We start from the raw sequence: 18,141 nt of genomic DNA, 5'->3' as shown, positions 1-18,141 counted from the left end.
GCTAAAGGTTAGGCCTTGATCAATAGGCTTAAGGTCGTTAACATGTTATGAATATCACGAGGCCCTGGGAAAGCAGAGCAGAGGACCAGCAAACCGGGCTGTGATTGGTCGGAGCTCGTCTCTAGGAGAGGCCACTCCCCGGTGACCTGAGAGGCCATTTGAAGAGCCGAAGACCTCTAACCTTGTGTGTCACCAGGATAGAAAGGTTTTGCTTTTGCATGGACTTCACTGTTAAAATATTAAAAGTGTGTGGTGATGGACCAAAAGAAAAAAAAAATCAGTATTAGCATTTGTACAAAAATCGATATCATGATGTCATACATGGGATAGTTTGTCTTGTAACTTGTTTATTGTAGACAAATCCCCTTTGGCCTTCAACATTATAACAATTATTATGATGATGACACCTCATGTAAAAACGTGCAGTTTATAATCAACTAATCACACTAACAATGTCTCCTAGGACTTAATTCAACTACAATGACCGTGTCCAGCAGATTGACTGTTTCGTTATTTGACACATTTTTAAAATTTACTGCAATAAAGTACAAAATCACCCTGAAACACACAAGAACATTCTTTAAAAAAGTTTATTGGCTTTTAAAACCACTTTAAAAATCTCACCAGTGAGTACTTTCCATTGAAAAAAGAAACAACGCGTTTGCAATATTAACAAGCTACTGTACATTAAGCAGTACACCAGACAACATCACAGAGGAGGGTTTTTTTCTTCTACTGGTAGAAATGGACAAGATAGTCAAACAGAGTTGGTTCTGGGTCAGTCAAAGGTAAAGAATCAGAGTCACTGCTTGATGGAGCTCCTGTACTCATAAGAGGTGCATTTCCTTCATTCAAATTCAAATATCAGTGCCTTATTGTTAAAGAAAAAAATTAAGAGAAAATGTAAAATTTCTTCACGAATGCATTTTTGCAAAATAAGTCATATGTAAAATTGACAGAAAAACAGTCATCAACAGAACATATAGAACAACATTAACTTAGTAAACAGCACACAATAAAAAGTAATGTAACTCATGAAACTAGCACTGCCAGTCTGGTTAACAGAACCTGCCCAAATCACAGAAGACAGTGGTTTACCAAGAATACAAAGTACAACAGAAGTCATCACACATGCGTGCGTACAATCATTTATCAACATAATGAGCATGTAGGTTTTAAAAGGTTATTTTAACTTTTTTTTCCCTCAATGCTTTATATTCTCATGTATGAGAATGAGTAAGAAATGTGTATCTCACTGAGATTAATGCACATTTTGCTACAAGACAATTAGTCATTTTCTGACAATTCAGTTAATTTCTTTACTCATCTTGTCATAAAAAATATTTTTTTTCTTTTTTTTGCGGGCATCCATCATTACATTTGTCCATAAAGATGTGGCAAAGCCATGTGTCATAAAAATTTAGTGCAATAATGTGAACCTCCAAAGTTTGTTGAAACATGAGTAATTGATTTTTTCCAGTGTCTGCTGAAAGGCTTTGAGCACAATGTCTGTCACAGAGATGTTTGCAACCAGCTAACAGTATCACAACTTTTTTTTTCTCAATATACCATGCTATTGATCCTGCTCAAAGCACACATCACTTCTGCAACTGCAGAGACCTATTATCTTTGAATAGAAAAAAGTAAAATAAAAATCAGCAAGCGAGACCAGACAGCATTACTTTTACGACACATTGAGCCAGAAATGTAACACACAACATACAGTATCTTGCCGACTATAGATCTGTTAAGCTTTTTTTTCTTTTAAATGGCACATACTTAGCTAGAATAATGGCCATAATATAGTGTCTTGATACATCAAATCTCTATGTATCTATCCTATTTACAGATGGAGCTTAAACATGACTTATACAACATTGACAATAGCCAAAAACTCAAGCAAGCATCCTACTGTATCACATAGCCTACCTGGCTAGCAGTGATGGTTTCAACATGCTTTCAGGTCCATGGTTACCTATAAAACATAGGACAGTGACCATTTCACAAATTTACATACTGTACATAAGATTTATGCAACTTAATCCTTTTCCTCAAATGCAATAAAACTCTTTTATATCTCCGAGGCTGCCTGTTTCCCGTTGTTGTTAATGTTTACTAAGAGTGTCTATGTGTATTAATCTCTTATGGTATTCAAACAGATCATCTTTGGTATGGAAATAAGGCTGGATCCCCACAAACATAATAATTTCATTTCCTCTTGATCTCAAGGTGACATCGAAACTTACATTTCAGCCTCTGGCCTTCTGTGTAACTAAGCCTTCTCCATACCATTGATATTCTTATCCAAACTGGGAGTATAGCATGCCAAAACAAAAAAATCAAATCTCATGACTGAAAGTGTGCCTGCCATGGTTTTCATGAAATGACAGCATATCAAATTCCTTTAAATCCATCACTGATAAGGGCACACACAGTGTAGTCGTTAGCCTATACAATACTCATCTATACTGTAACACTGCAAAACAAAAACAGAATAAGAAATAGTACTGAAAATATCAGAGTAACAGCTGCCTTGATATGATGAAGCTCTGGATGGTTCTGAAGATATCTTAACATTATACTATATACAGTCTCTCTAAAGATGGCATAAGGCCTTGGACTTAAGGAATAAGGCAGCCAAGTTGTTGATTCCTTTCAATGTATAGTCCACAAAGTGGCCTGAATTCCCATCTTCTCCCTACTGATTCATCTACTCCCTTTATAAGATATTAAACAGTACAAGAAGTATAGGCTTTAAGAAAATTTCACTCTTGAACAATGCTCAGATGTGAATCAGTTTTCCACTGATTTGGTATATGATAAAGTATAAAGATTATGTCATAAATTCAGCACCTGGTAGCATAGGATGCTACCCTTTTTAATATTCAGATATGGCAGGCAAATGTCCTACAACTATTATGTGCATATACTGCAATCCCAATGTTGTCTCCATTTGGTTGAACTTGAACTGCACACACTGAAAATAGTACAACAGCATATGTTTTTTTTTTTTGGTGAAGTCTTTTGTGCCAAATTTTCTACCTATCTCACTTTCATTATGTGTTCATTAAATACAAATATTGCATTATTGATTGGTTATAACATGGAAGATGCTGTTTCTCTTTATGTTCATACCATACAAATCTGATCTTTGTAAGTGCATGCTGCCACCAAGAACTCACACTTTTTACTTGAAATGCTTACGTTTCTGATTTCAGATGAGGGAGAAAAGTGGTTAAGTACTGAAACTCTGGGTGACAAATGAAAAAGGAGAGAAGTAACTCAACGTCAGTAGGAGAGATTTTCTGGTAAGCCTGGCACTTTTAACAGAACAAATGGCAAAGTCCAGACAAATCCCAACAAACTAGAGTTTAAAAACAGATATACTACATACGCACCAAACAAACAACACAGAACAGAAATCATACAGAAGAAAAGATAACACTAGCCCAGCATCTCCACTGTAGTAGGCTGGTCTTTGCTTTCTAGCCAGTCAAAACCAGAGTTCACAGTATCACTGCATATCTGCTGAAAAAGCGGGTCGTTTTTCAGTTCTTCCAGTGTTGAGTCTTCATATTGTTCCTGCTGTTGATTCGGATCAAACAGCAGATTGGTGTCCAATGTGTTAAGGTCAGTGATGCTACTGGACAGATCTGAGGTCAGTCTGATGTCGTTCGAGAAGTCGGATGCCACAGCGTTGAGCTCCGAAGCTACCTGACCGACCAACTGGGAGCTGGGGTTGAGGCCATCGTCCCCCAACAAGTCCTTGACAGTGTTGTTGAAATCCAGCTGTTGCTGCTCGTCCTCCACCTCCTGCTGCTGTGTGCTCTGGAGGAGGAGCTGCGGTTGTGTCTGCACAGGATTCTCCTGGAGCTGCTGCTGTTGCTGCTGGTCTTGCTCACCAGTACCTGCTTGTGCTTGGCTGTCCCCAGTGGAGAAAGTCACAGTTTCTCCACTGCCAGTGGTGAGGTAGCCATGCTGCTGGAGCTCGAAGGCAGCAGGGCTGGAGCTGACAGGCAGCTGAGTCTGGTGGGGAGTTCCTCCAGCGAAGCCAGGAGTTGTCTCCAGGATCTGTGTGAGGTTCATACGGGCCGTGTAGTTAGAGGGGAGGTTGTTTATCCCCAGGCCACGGACAGAGTCATCCCCGTCAGCCTCCATCTTACTGAGAAGAACATTGGTGATTTTGGCGGTGTTGCTCGGACCCTGCACAGGCAGCATTTCACTCTGCATCATGATGTTCAGAGGCACAGACTGGCTACGCTGGACCATGCTGTGGACAGAGCTGACTGTCTGGCTGTTAGAAAGGATGCTGAGCACCTCAGAGGTGATGGGGGAGTTAAAGGGCGAGACGACGGCTCGGGTGGTGGTGGTGGTGTTAGTGGTGGTTGTTGGAGGGCCGGTGTTACCGCTGAAGTTCCTCTGGCGCACTGCAGGGCTAACACTGCGGCAACGGAAAGTACTGGATGTGGATGACGTTGAAGCCTTGTTGTCTAATGGTGCAGGCACAGCAAAGCTCTCCTGTTTAGTGGGAGTAGTCACCCCTGTTACCAGCTGCTGCTGCTGCTGTTGCTGCACCGGAGAAATGGGCGTCAAACGGCCAAAGTGAGTGGCATCCTGTCTTGGCTGGGCCTGAAATGACTGGCCGGGAATTGCAAATGCATGTGGCTTGCGAAACTGGTCATCTACCAGGTCTTGATAGCTGGGCAGAATACCGATGCTATGGTTGGACAAGGGACCTCCAGAGGTGCTGTTATAGCGGTTGTTGATCCACTCCAGTTTGGCCTTGTCAGGGTGCGTTGCCATGGGCCTTTGCATGGGCTTGACTGGGCTGCTGGAGACAATACTGGCGTCATGATAACCTGTGATGCTCGAGTTAATGGGAGTGAACGCAAAAGGGTTCCTGCACTCCACCGGGCTCGGGGGGACGCTGCTGCTGCAGTTGGACAGTGGCGTACTGATGGGGGTGTGGCGACCCATGGCTCCATCCACAGGAGTGATGGGAGCCATGCGAGAACAGGGGCTCTCTCTTGTCAGGCTGTGCCCAAGTGTCATTTCAGAGGTGGGGGTGGGTGTCGGGGTTGGTGTCGGTGTTGGAGTGGGAGTTTGGACGGGAGTGGTGCTGCTGTGGGCCGAGTGATAGAAGGCAGTGCCGGCCTGGTGAGCATTGAGGATAGAGCCTTGATTGTTGGCTGACTGGCCTTGTAGAGACACGTCAACGCAACTACTAAACAGACCCTTCAGCTTCATCTGCTCCTCCATTTGTACAAGCTCTTCTACGATGCTGTCTTGGGTCATGTCGTCATCATTGAATGGGAAGTAATCCATGTTGGGTTGAGAACCTGCAAAGTCAACCATCTCCTGTGTGAGGGTGAGTTGGCCTGAGGTCTCGGGGGGTTGAGCTATAATGGAAAGTTGGTCTGTAGGGGTTTGTTTGTGTTCAGCTGGCATCTGCTGAGCAAACGCCTGCTTCCGAAGCTCATCAAGCTGTCCCTCCTCCCATATTGTGCTCTTTAAGTTACTCATCACAGAGGCTTCGTGTGCTCCTGAGTTGGCTGGTATGGCACGAGGGTCTCCAGTGATCTGCTGTAGCAGCGCCTGATCGGATGTGTTGTTTCCAGCTGCTCCAGTGCTGGTGTCAGTGATGAGGGAGTGGCCTTCATGTTTCACTACCAAGGCCTGGGGTTTGACAACAGTCTGGGAGCCCTCAGTGTGTGTGATGGGCGAGTCAGAGAGTGCAAGGATCTGTGTGGGCCCTATGGAGGTGTGTTTCACAGTCACTTTGCAGGGGGCGCTCTCTGGTCTGGCGGGAGTTCCCGGTCGGGGGATCCTCTTCACTGCAGCACTGACTCCAGGTTTGGGATTGTCAATTATAGCCAGTGGCTGCTGGGAGATAAACACCCTCTTCACAGGAATCACATGGGACTCCCCGGCAGGGACAGTGCGCTTCCTGGGGCTCTTGGCGTCTGTGCAGTGATCTTTCGATGTTGGGGTAACAGTGGCGGGGCCACTGGATAATGTGTTGCCATTGGAGCTCTGATTATCAACAGTCAAGTACAAAGTACTGTCATGGCAGTTACTGTTATTGCGGTCCTGAGTCCCAGCTACAGCTATTGACGTGGGAGGGGATGTGGGATCATTTTTTACCCTTGCTGCTTTGTCTGGTCCCGGAGAACACTTGACCAGGAAGCTTGGCTCACTGGCAGCCCTGAACTTAGCCACTCTGTCCTCTTTGGCGCCGACAGCAGTTTTCTCTGCGCCAGCGGTGGGGTTATTGTCATTTCCAGCTTCTGACACCACTTTGGTGTCAGTGCAGAGGGAAAGGGAAAGGGTGGAGACTGGAGCGCTGGGTCTGAATGCAGGAGACTGAATGGCAGCTGAGCTCACACTGTGTAAATGCAGTGAATCGTCTGAAGCAGCAATGGTACTCAGACCCGCCGAGGCAGGTCGCACGGTCGTGGTGCTGCTGCTTGGAGCCAGAGCGATGGCCGTCATCTTCACCACATTGACTGAGCTGACGTGGTTAGTAGGCATCACAGTTTTTATGGGGCTGTTGGTGATGAGCAGGGTGGGGGGTGAGCGCAGCGTGATGGCACTGGTGGCAGAGGGCTTGGGCAGGATCTGAGCGTACCGGGTACCGTGTCGTGCCAGCCGGTCACCCACTGGACTAGCTGAGATATTCTGGGGACCTTTGGGGGACTGTTTAAGAGATTGAGTCACCACTTGGAAGTTCACAGGCAACACTTTCCCCTCTGCTGTCCCCACAGGGCTGGGCGAGGTCATTAACTGCCTGCTTCTCTGTACCTGGGAGAAAAAACAGCGAAAACACAACATCACAATTAGTCACATTCATCAATAACAAATCTGAATACAATTCAAGATTGGGGAAAGTTCTGTATCTTTATTACAAAGCTACATACCGTGACAGGGCTGGGAACAGCTGCTACTACAATGCCTATGGTGGGCTGAGGGGAGAGCAGAGCAGGGCTTCCACAGGGGATGGTAGGACCGGGAGTACTGGCCTCCGTTCTCTTGACCTGGGCCTCAATGGGTAAGGGTGAGTGGAGCTTCTGCTCCTGCTGCTTCTTCTGGATCTTGCGCTGCAGTTGCTGCTTTGCATCAACAGAGGGAGAGGGCAGGGTCTTCACCTGGGGCTGGAAAGAGTTTGCCTCAGCTGTGGGCACGAACGCTGAAGCTGGAGTTGGTGTCTTCATTCCTGGCGAGAGAGGAAAAATTCAAAGTGTTAACGCGGACACACACTGCAAATCTATGAGAATCATGTAAACTAAGCATAGAGCAGCAGTTTGAGTAGGTCTTTGCCAATAATAGGTAAGAAAATGGTTATGTACAGTTTCAACAGTATTAACAGTACTCTAAACCTGGAAAAGGTTTAAAATTTAAATGTCTAGCCCATATTGTGATATGCATAATTGTTGGTAATATATATGATTATATTTAAACCACAGCCCTAAATTTCATCCTATTTTGTTAATACATTGTTGAACATCTTGAATATTCAGTGTACAGAGATCGAGGTTCAAGCCCGCTTAGAAAACGTTGAAAACAGGAACTTCTCTCTGATACACAACTGTGGTTTTTCTCTCAACGATTTTGGCGCCAATGACTTAATGAGGGTGGTTAAAACATGACTTCACAAAACACACAACGGTAAAACTACCACACCGGTAGACCAGAGGACGTCTTTACCTGTGGGTGTTCCCGTCATAACAGTGAGCGCAGCCATGGACTTAGTACCAATGTAGTGACTATTGAGCAGAAAGCGCGCCAGATCCTCCACGTGGTCAAACTGACGACTCAGGACCTTCTGGGCCCACTCACACACCAGACCGCAGGCTGCAGATCGCATTTCGTCTTCGGCGCTCGGGGACTGGCCTGACGCCTCCATCAGCTCACACTACAGTCAGACAGAGCAGAGCAGCAGGCACATGAGCACTCAGAAGCTTTAAAAGACATCTATATCAAACTACAAACAGAATATACTTTTTAGTCATCTAAAAATAAATAAATATAAATTAAATCATTAATAAAAATTAATTAAATCTAACTCACCCCATCACCAGATTTCTGCAGATCCAGGTTGGGTAAGGACGGCATGTGAACAAAAGCTTTCTTCCTTAACCCGCTATAACAGTATGTAAGAAGGAGTTAAGGTTTCTAAAACATGATCAGTGTAAGTACAGAAATAGTTTTATGTTGTCCCAACAAATCCTTTTGTGAAATTGTGCCTGTAATCTCTCCTCTGCTAGTCTTTGCTTCAAAGAAAAAAAACACTCTCAAAAGCCAAACAACAATTTTTCAGACTCGTGGCATGGTTTTCTGACTGTTGGCTCTGATAACCTGCCAGAAACAATCTTTAGGCAAAAGTGGTTTACAGCTTTTCAAAGATGAACTTACCACAATATGACGTGGTTTCAAACTGCCTCTAAAACAACTTCTTTCTTTCTTTAGTATAAGAAAGTATAAAACCCAGACAACAAAATATTGTCCAGTATCTTGTCACTGATCCCATTTTTTTCTTTTCTTTAAATAAAAAAATGTGATCGAGCCCATACAGAGCATTTTAAAGATTAACTCGTGAGTGCTCTCTGGTGGACAAACTATGTAATGGACACACTCTTTCTATAAGACCTCACACCTACATTTAACATTTGTGTGCTGCAGTTTCTTTTCAGCTGGCACATACATATAGATATATCTGCAATAAGCTTAAATCAGCTGATATCGAGCCGGGTTCATTTATCAGTGTATCTCTCATTAATACTGTACTTTGTCAAAAAATGTACTGTATTTAAAGGGGGTTAGATTTCTCACTGCGATATTCCTCATATGTGCCCCAAAGTGATAAACATGCACCCTGACATTCCTAATAATGGGATTTAACACCTTTTTAACACCTTGAAAAATGAGTGGGTTATTGAATGCTATTACAAAGACTCAAATGTCTGTACGGTTTTCGATTTGAAAGTAAAAAACAAAAAATATATTAACAGAAATAAATATGTGAAAATAATTGTTATGATTGATATGATTGTGTCAACTGGAATATTAAAAGGAAAGGTTCACAATTTGTTTAAGGCTGTCTTGAAACAACAGTCAGGTGCCTTAAAGATCATGAAACAGGTTTTTCTTGCTGTAATCATTCTTCCTGTTGTTGGCTGTTAAAATAGTCCTTCATAAAAATTAAACAGTACAGTAAACAGTACACAATGTCTGTTCAGATCTTAGCACCTGAATAAGCCCACCACATTGATGCAATCAACCAAACTGAATCAACCAGACATATGAACAAAGACAAAGACTTGATGAGAGGTTTGTCAGAATTAAAGGATATTTGGATTTGCCCCTCATGCCCAGTCGACGTGCCTTCATGTTAGGAAAGACATTCTTCATGATCTTTCCAAAGTCTGCTGCACTCAGTGGATTATAGCCAAGATTGTCACAATAGCTCCTGCAAAAGAAGAGAATCCCTCATGAGACTACGTTTAAGCATATATCAGCAGGTCGCACGTGTATAAAAACAATAATGTCCCCTTCTTCTGTTACCCTTCACCTCCCCTGGTGGCCCCCACACTTACTTGTATTCATCATACACCTCTTGCTTTGGGAGGGAAGTCTCTGGATGCTCCTCTAGGTGATTTCGTATCCAGTTGAATGCATACATCTGTTGAGTACGGCTTGACGACATGGAACTCTGATCACTGTGAAGGTGCATGAGAAAAAGAAATCCGGTCACTGGGCATTGTCCTCGACTGGTACTCATCATTTCTTGTTAATACAGAAACTTTAATACCATAATCCAGGAGTGGAGGACCCCCTCTCATTCTCAGTCCAAATGGGCAGAATTGGGGGGTTGGGGTGATGAATAGATATGGGGAAACAAATGAAACACAGACAGCTAGGTATAGCAAAAATCTACATAGATCAGTGTTTTGCTTCATAATGATAATCAATCATACAGCTGAAATGAAAGAGTGATACTTTCACACGAGGCAAAAAAATAAAAACAAAACACAACCCCCCGAAAAATATCACAAAGCAAAATAAAACAAAAGGCTTGAGAATTGTAATTTTTTTTTTTTTTTAAGAAGCTATCAGCTGAAATTGTTTCTGTGAAGTAGCAAGTGGGTCGTTTTTGACAAGCAATGAGACAACAGTGCCAAAAAAAATGTAATGAGAGCCACAACAAAGCAGCCGTGTGTGTGCAAGACAAAGAAAAAAAAAAGAAAAAGGAAAGAAACGCCAAGGAGAAAAGTGGAAAACTTAAGTGTGTGTGTGTGTGTGTGTGTGTGTGTCTGTGAGAAATAGCCGAAGATCAATACCTTTTATCATTGCCACTGCTGGGACCAGAAGGCAACTTAAGGTAGAGGTAGAGTTTTTCGATGTCTGTAAACTTCTCAACATCTTGCTGTAAAGACAAAACATAAGAGAGAACAAAGGTCACCAAAAAAAAAAAAAAAAAATCATTCAAAAAATAGATTAAAAAAGGTTAAAATGCAGTCTGATGGCTTAAAGTTTTCACATTATTCTTAAACAAAAACAGAAATCTCTTATATCAGGCTTTATTTTTTTATAACACTACACAGGTTTGAGTTTCACACACAACCATCTTACTACCAATTCCTCCCCAACAGCTTTTCATTTGGTTTCTAAGAATGGATTCATCTCACCTCTTCTTTTCTAATTGCCGCTTTGTTGCTAGGGGAACCGATACTTGAATGAATGAGGTGAGATCTGTCAGCCAATGAGCAGTGAATGAAAACGCTATTTACTACACTCCATTGCTACAAGCACAGAGTGAATTACCTGTCTGACTCCTTCTCTGCTTGCACAATTAATTCATGTCTTTTGCAACGACCGCTTCAATCCTATTTTGGCCGTTACGCCCAGCATTACCATGTATCCTGATTGATTTTTTCTTCAAAACATTGTTAGATTTACATTTATAAAAAATATCTAGTCGCACAACAGTGTCTCAATGTTTTAGAAACATAAATACTCTTGTGAAAATCTACCAGTGACTGCACTATTCACAGACCTAACATTTAAATTGTAGTATTCAAGGCTGTAATATGGGATCATTAAATGCATTAAATGCAACCAAAAATACTCAGTGTGCAAGATTTATATGTCAAATCAAAATGTATTTATTTTTTTAACACAATTTGTCAACTATTAGATGTTTTGTCACACTGCTTATACAGGGGTAATATCTCTGGATGTATTAGTGCACCATTGGTTTATGGTAATGTTGAATTTAGATTTGTGTATCCATGCAACAATGTAAACCTATCTTGATTTATTAGACATTTAATTCAGTGATTGACCCAAAAATGTAAATAACTGCTTGAGTTTCCAGAAAATATGTCGATATCAGGATATGAGACTAAATACTGTAATATCTTGATATGGCATAATTGTTGTCTTTTCCTGTTTTTTAAAGGCTGCATTACAGTCAAGTTATTTATCAAAAGTCTCATTGTGTAAATATTTTGTGAAAGCACCAATAGTCATCCCTACAAAATTATCACAATATCGATAGAGGTATTTGGTCAAAATATCATGATATTTGATTTTGTCCATATCATCCAGCCCTATCATTATGTACAATTGATGGTTGATATGGTGACAGATTGTATCCTTATCACCCATCCCTGTACATCATTATTGCTAGAGTATTATTTTGTGTACTCACTATTATATTCACATTATTGTAGAGTCAAGTTTTCCTAATTTTTAACCCACTATCCAGATGTGACAGATGTAAAGGGGATCTTTTAGACATACTGAAATAAACTCAACAAGCCCTGTCATCATCCTTTCCCCCCATCCCTGATGTATAAGCATCAGAGGTGTCTTACAGTGGATATTTTTCTAGGACTTATCATTAAAAGGAACTAAATCTGCCAACAAAATACAGACATTAATAGACTGTATTTGTTATAGGCGACAAAAAGAACAGACAAAGCGTTCTCATGTAGCTTTGATGTCTCTGATGTGACTTTGTTGCTGGATACAAGCTCAGCTCAGATAAAATGAAATCAAGTGTATATTCAACTAAAAAAATACCCTGAAAGGAGAACTGATATGAGGAAGCTTCACTCACTGAAAGTAATTGAAAATGAATTTACTCAGTAACAGTGCATCCCAGAACACCAGTGGTTTGATTAATCAGATCACAATGTGTCTTGGTGGTTGTTTACGTTTGTCCATTTGTGATCCTATTGCCCGCGATGCATTTTAAAACCAAGTGTAAACAGGGTCGAAGATATTCCTTCTTCAAAACCTACAGTAAGCTGCTCACCTGATCTCATGATCCAACAAACAACATTCATCAAACAACACTTCTTTAACATTGTGGATACTCACCAATATGCTGTCCACTTTTGATTGTACAGATTTGCTACAAAAAGAAAGAGAGCAAAAGACAGAAATGTTAATATGACTTGAATTTAAAAAACCTTCTTACACACAGGAGTTTCTTTAAGTCTGGTTTGATTTAGTTTGGGTCAAACTGATTTGCTGTTTGATTTTTAAGCTATAAAAATGATGAAAAGGAAATGTTTGCAAGAGTCTTTATAGATATGAAAACTAAAGCCAGAACCATCAGGTCACACTACGTTATCCATATTTATAATTTATGTTCTTCCAATTGCTTTTTAAAATACGAATGTCTTCATATCTTGAACCATAACCCACAAATGTAGCAATGAAACAATTAATCACACACTGGATCAACAGAAAATGAATTGCACAATTTTTAGTGAGTGAATCATTTAAGTAACTTTTCAAGAAAAAAACCCCAAAACTTTCACATGTTCTCAAATGTGAGGCAACATTCACTTTTTTCATTTTAAAATATACTAATGAAAATAATCCTTAGTTGCAGCCCTGCACAATTGTATTGTCCTGATGCTTTTTTCCAAAAATAAACAGTTGACATAAACAATCTGCTCAGATATCGTGATATACAGTGACTGTGGAAAATATTCATACCCTTCACTTTTTGCACACTAGATTGTGTTACAGGTATAATTCAAAATGGATATAATGTTCTTTAATGGTGATCACTAACCCGTAATGACAAAGTGAAAAAACTGAAATCTCTAACATAAGTAGCGTTTAGACTCTAGATTTTGGCAGCATTTGTAGCATCAAGTCCTCTTATGGTTGTCTAAACTACCATCTTCAAGTTTCTCCACAGATGTTTTTTAGGGTTCAGGTCCAGATTTTGACCGGGTCATTCAAGGACACTTATCCTAAAGCTTTTCCAGTGTTGTGTTTGCTGTACGTCTGATGCTGAGAAGTGAACCCTCAACCTGGTCTGAAGTTGAATGCTCTCTGGAACAGGTTTTCTCTTAAAGGACCTCTCTGTATTTGGTGGCATTCATCCCTCCTCAATATATGACGCTGCAATCATCACCATGTTTTGACTGTAGGGATGGTACACTGATATCAGAATAACAGCTTGGAGTTCAGGCCAAATATTAACATTTTCATCTCATCAGATCTTCTTTTTTCCTTTCAGAGACCTTTAAATACTTTTTTTTGGCAAACTCTGGAGGTGCAGTCATATATGTTCAAAACCTAGTTATAGGAAAAGTGGTTTCAAACAAATATTAAAACCTTTAGAAATGGTTGTTTATCCTTTCCTACATCTTTGTCTCAACGTGATTTGATGCTCGGAATCATTGTGAATGGTGTAAACCCCACATACACAGATGTGTGCCGTATAAATCACATCCAATCAGTTGACTTTGTCACAACTTAAGTCCAATTAAGTTCTAGGCTATGTCTGGAATCATTCGCCCTTTCACTCGCTCACTAGTACTTCTTTTAAAATTGACACTCAATAGTTTAATATATGTTGAGCGGTAAATTGAAATTTTGGAAACTTCTGCTGTTGTGTCATCATCATTTTGTGGTACCAGTGACACATACAGTGTCTCACTACTGTAAAAAAAAAAAAAAAAAAAAAAGTGGAAATGATAACAGGAAGTAGTACCCGAACATTTTCATTCAATAGATTTTAAAGCAGATATTTTAAATGTATTTTAACTGTAGGAAAAGCAAAATTTTCATTAAGAGTACAGGAATAGTAAAAATGCATTTAATTGTACTGCATTTTTCTTTGCAGTGAATATCAAAGTGCTACAGTGTTAAAAACATATAAAAGAAAATGACAAGTTAAGAGTGAATAAGTAGTATACAGTGTACTATGCAGCACATAAGAAATCATTTTGGCCACCGCCCTGGAAATATCTCAACAATAATCACAGCAGGTGCATCCTTTGATGCAGCTAAGACTAGCAAAGATACTGAATACATATTTAAATAAGATATTTTGTTTTTTTACATTTTTAGTACATTTGAAAAAACCTCTAAAATATGTTTTCACTTTGTCACAACATGTTATTCTGTATAAATTTGTCACGAAAAAAGATACAAGTAACCCATTTAAAAAGAATTCATCTTTAACACAGCTAAGTGTGCAAAAAGTGAGGGTGTATCATGATAAGTCAGAAGATATAGATAAAAAAAATGTCAGGTTGTCTTGTATATTTTAACCTACTTTAACTGCACGGTAATGGAAAAAAAAACCACACACAAATTGTCTGAATACCTTCTGAGACCGTAGTAAATAACACGTTTTCACTTTCATATCATCCACATCTTTAAATACTACTAGTAGTAAAGCAGTATGTGTCTGTGTGTGTGTGTGTGTGTGTGTGTGTGTGTGTGTGTGTGTGTGTGTGTGTGTGTGTGTGTATGGAAAGCAGGGTTATTATGGTTAACTAAAACAAAACAAAAAACTAAATATTGGTACGAAAAAACATTTTAGTTAACTGACATAAAAATAAAAACAGCACTTTAAAAAACAAAACGATGTTGTGAACTTACAAAACTATCTAAAATATAATAAAAACACAGAGATCGTTTTTTAGTTTTAGTCAATTTGGTCGACCACGAGGAGGGGTTACTGAACTTCTAAAATATTGCCCCTGACAAATACCCCCTATATTATAATTACAAAAAACCCTTGAAATTAGGACTTGGCTACTATTAGGGCCTGACTGATACTGGATTTTTGGGGTTGATACCGATATTAAGGAGTAATAAAATTATATATTAGATATACCAATAATTCTATATTATATCGGCCTATAATCTCATATATACAAAATATGTACAAAACGCACATTTTTTGCAATGTGGTTATCAAACACTTTTTTACAGTTTAACTATAAACACAGTGCAGTGAAACAGTAAACTTCCCTGGAAATGTAATAATTATAAATTCCTATAGATGATAAAACACATACAACAACAAAAAAACACATATACGTATATATTAAACTTGAAATATAAAAGAGGATCAAATATAAATAAAATGCTGCCTTAAAAAACTTTTAATAAATATCGATGAATATCGGACAATCCTAACCCTATACACTGATGCCGATATATTTGTGATAGGCCAATTTCGGCTGACCATTATATCGGTCTGGCTCTAGTTTTTCTATCCAATATGCCAGTATCTAGTCTCATATCATGATATCCATACATTGACATATATATATATATATATATATATATCCTGAAACTAATAACTAATTGATCATGAGCAAACCCACTGTGGCAACTAAACAAAACAAAACAAAATAAAAAAAACTAATAGACACACATCACACTATAGTAGAACAGCTTTAACAGTCTGGCTAGTTCAGAAAATGACATACATTTACAATAATGCAGCTTTTAAAACCAGGAGAAGACAACACCATATCGCGATATTACTGTATCCAATATCGCTGACGATACCTGACGTCTTACATCATGATATCAATACACTGACATATATATCACCCAGCCCTACATATAAAACGAGCACTGTGGCAACTACACTGATCCTGAAACCAATAATTAATAACGAAATATTAATTAAAAACTAATTAGACACACATTGCACTATAATAATAATACATATTATTATTATTATTATTATTACAGAGGTGTGGAGCAGCTGTGGTTTGACACCTGTCATCATGAGCATCAGCACCACTGGGTGACTGGGTGTCATCTATAACATGGCCTCCTGTGGCTTGGTGCTAATGATTGGAGCTGCTTATTCTGCACGTACCGGGACATTACCGTGTTATTAACGCACAAACCGGACACCGGGTAGCGTGGCTTTGCTCGCCGCTGTCGCATTTCAGGTAAATATCCGCATGTTGCCGTGCACTCTTTGTGCAGCTCTCTGCCTCCCTGCTAAAAGACGCTAATTATGAGGCTAGCGAGAAGGGGCAGTGTGGCAGCTTGCAGGATCGTTTGCATCCTTACCAAATTGAATTCTTGATTTTGAACTGTAACGCGTTGGCCTCGGGGCCCTGGAGACCCGGGACCAGCGCTGGAAGAGAGCCTAATCCCGAGGCAGGCTTCTGACCAGGTTGTTGTTGATCATCAGCCATCACGATGGAGGGGTGGTGGGGGAGCTTTAACAAGTAGGCCTCATCCCCGGCTGTGCACTGCACCGGACCCACCGCTGCTGGAGCGGCTCAGGCAGCTAGGACAGCCCACTGAATCCTCCACAGAGCATGGCTACAAACACTGGGAGCTGACCCGAAACACAGAGACACAAGGAGGACAGGGAAAAAAAAAAAAGAAAAAGAAAGAGAAAAAACACCAGGGCATACAAAAGGCATTTCGCAGAGGTCTCTCCGCTGCCGCAAATAGCACGCCTGCAGCAGCTACAGACGAGCTCCGTGCGTCAGGTTGCACACAGGTAGCACGCGCGGCCGGAAGTTCAGCAGGGGCCGCCTTCAAAATAAAAAGCATAACAGTAAACGTTAAAAGCCACCGGCCACTCCAGTAGGAACTGGGGTTGATGTAATAGGTTACAGATTATTAGTTACCCTATTTAAAATGTAATAAGTAATATAACTAGTTCAACTACTTAATCAAAGTAATGTAATTTATTACTTTTTGATTACTTTTCTAATTTTATAATGAATGTTTTCAGCTGTTAGGGTAAGTTAAGGCCACTGAAATCTAAGTACAGATGTTTTTCATGGATATTAGCATGACTTTTAAGGGAGATCATTTCTTATAAAGCAAGATTTGTCTCTCATTTGAAAATGTATTCATTAGTTCATGTAGATTTTGGAATATAAAATAAAGGTATTTGATGAAAAAAGTCAAAAGTCTGACATGGGCTTAATTGGTACTGTGACACCATTTAAGCCCATGTGTGTTCAAAATAAGGTCCATGTCATGATTGATTTACACAATATAAAAAATATAGATTTTAAAGAATTAAAAACAGCAATACATGTATTCGGTAACATGTTAAATATTAAAACACGAGGAAAAAACTCCTGAGCAAAGTCTTGAAGGTCTGACTTCAGACCCTTTGTAATCCTCAACATTTTCATAAGTAACTGTAATTTAATGATACATTTAATGATACATTTTTTCTCAGTAATTGTAACACTGTTAAGAACACATGAGCAATTTAATGCAATCCAATACAACAGCTATGCGATTTTCATTGTCATTTTTGTTGACTTTGTCAAAAAGGTGATAATTCTACTTTATGTTTATTATTGAAGTCATATAGTCAGTGGTGGTGGCATAATGGGGTACATAATATTGAATAGTATTCCTGATATTTTGCCCTCCTCATGTATGTTAATGGACTGCACAAAATATTTGGAACACCATTCAATGTAATGTACCCTGGCCTAGTACATCACCACTACCCACTACAACCTCAATAATAAACAGAAAGTAGAATGATCGCCTTTTTTCACAATGTTAACAAAAACTGAAAATATATAAACTTTAAAAAAAGTAGACTCTAAAGCAGAGCTGTTCGATTGGGTTGAATTAAATCCCACAGGGGTTCCTAATAAAGTGGCCAATGAGTGTATGTTAATTATGTTTTTGTTCTTGTTCGTACAGTTGGATGTTTGAGTTTCAATGTGCAGAATGATTTTAGCCTTTATATATTGAAAGATATAATACCATGCTTGTTATAATAATAGCTATGTATCTATTAACCTATGATTTTTCCTCCAAAGAAAAAAAAAAAGGAAGGTCCAGAATCTCTGCATCCCGGCAGTCTAC

The 18,141-nt window shown here is 39.7% G+C and overlaps 2 protein-coding genes across 2 annotated transcripts; both read right to left on the bottom strand.

Moving 5' to 3' along the window:
- Positions 1-576: 576 nt before the first annotated feature.
- On the bottom strand, positions 577-9,918 carry LOC133982011 (DNA-binding protein RFX7). The gene is made up of 7 exons (XM_062420903.1): positions 9,809-9,918; positions 9,594-9,716; positions 9,350-9,466; positions 8,068-8,152; positions 7,705-7,912; positions 6,918-7,213; positions 577-6,801 (listed from the first exon to the last, which is right to left on the bottom strand). Exons 2-7 carry the CDS (start codon positions 9,701-9,703, stop codon positions 3,445-3,447), a joined length of 4,173 nt encoding a protein of 1,390 aa, XP_062276887.1. The 5' UTR covers positions 9,704-9,716; positions 9,809-9,918; the 3' UTR covers positions 577-3,444.
- Positions 9,919-10,289: 371 nt separating this feature from the next.
- Positions 10,290-16,730, bottom strand: LOC133982012 (DNA-binding protein RFX5-like). The gene is made up of 3 exons (XM_062420904.1): positions 16,357-16,730; positions 12,385-12,418; positions 10,290-10,423 (listed from the first exon to the last, which is right to left on the bottom strand). The coding sequence occupies exons 1-3, from the start codon at positions 16,482-16,484 to the stop codon at positions 10,331-10,333; spliced, it is 255 nt and encodes an 84-aa protein (XP_062276888.1). The 5' UTR covers positions 16,485-16,730; the 3' UTR covers positions 10,290-10,330.
- Between the last annotated feature and the right edge of the window lie 1,411 nt (positions 16,731-18,141).

This window comes from Scomber scombrus, chromosome 6 (assembly GCF_963691925.1).
Source record: "Scomber scombrus chromosome 6, fScoSco1.1, whole genome shotgun sequence".
Classification (NCBI taxonomy): domain Eukaryota; kingdom Metazoa; phylum Chordata; class Actinopteri; order Scombriformes; family Scombridae; genus Scomber; species Scomber scombrus.
This window is presented reverse-complemented; position numbering and strand designations above follow the sequence as displayed.

What these genes read in the sequence shown, in the direction of transcription:
- LOC133982011 (XM_062420903.1), bottom strand. Translation starts at nt 9,703, where the DNA reads ATGTCGTCAAGCCGTACTCAACAGATGTATGCATTCAACTGGATACGA. An exon ending in GAGGTGTATGATGAATACAA is followed by an intron (nt 9,467 to 9,593) that starts GTAAGTGTGGGG and finishes CTTCTTTTGCAG; the next exon opens with GAGCTATTGTGACAATCTTG. An exon ending in GGCATGAGGGGCAAATCCAA is followed by an intron (nt 8,153 to 9,349) that starts ATATCCTTTAAT and finishes ACTCCTTCTTAC; the next exon opens with ATACTGTTATAGCGGGTTAA.
- LOC133982012 (XM_062420904.1), bottom strand. Translation starts at nt 16,484, where the DNA reads ATGGCTGATGATCAACAACAACCTGGTCAGAAGCCTGCCTCGGGATTA. An exon ending in AAAATCAAGAATTCAATTTG is followed by an intron (nt 12,419 to 16,356) that starts GTAAGGATGCAA and finishes TTCTTTTTGTAG; the next exon opens with CAAATCTGTACAATCAAAAG. An exon ending in CAAAAGTGGACAGCATATTG is followed by an intron (nt 10,424 to 12,384) that starts GTGAGTATCCAC and finishes TTGTCTTTACAG; the next exon opens with CAAGATGTTGAGAAGTTTAC.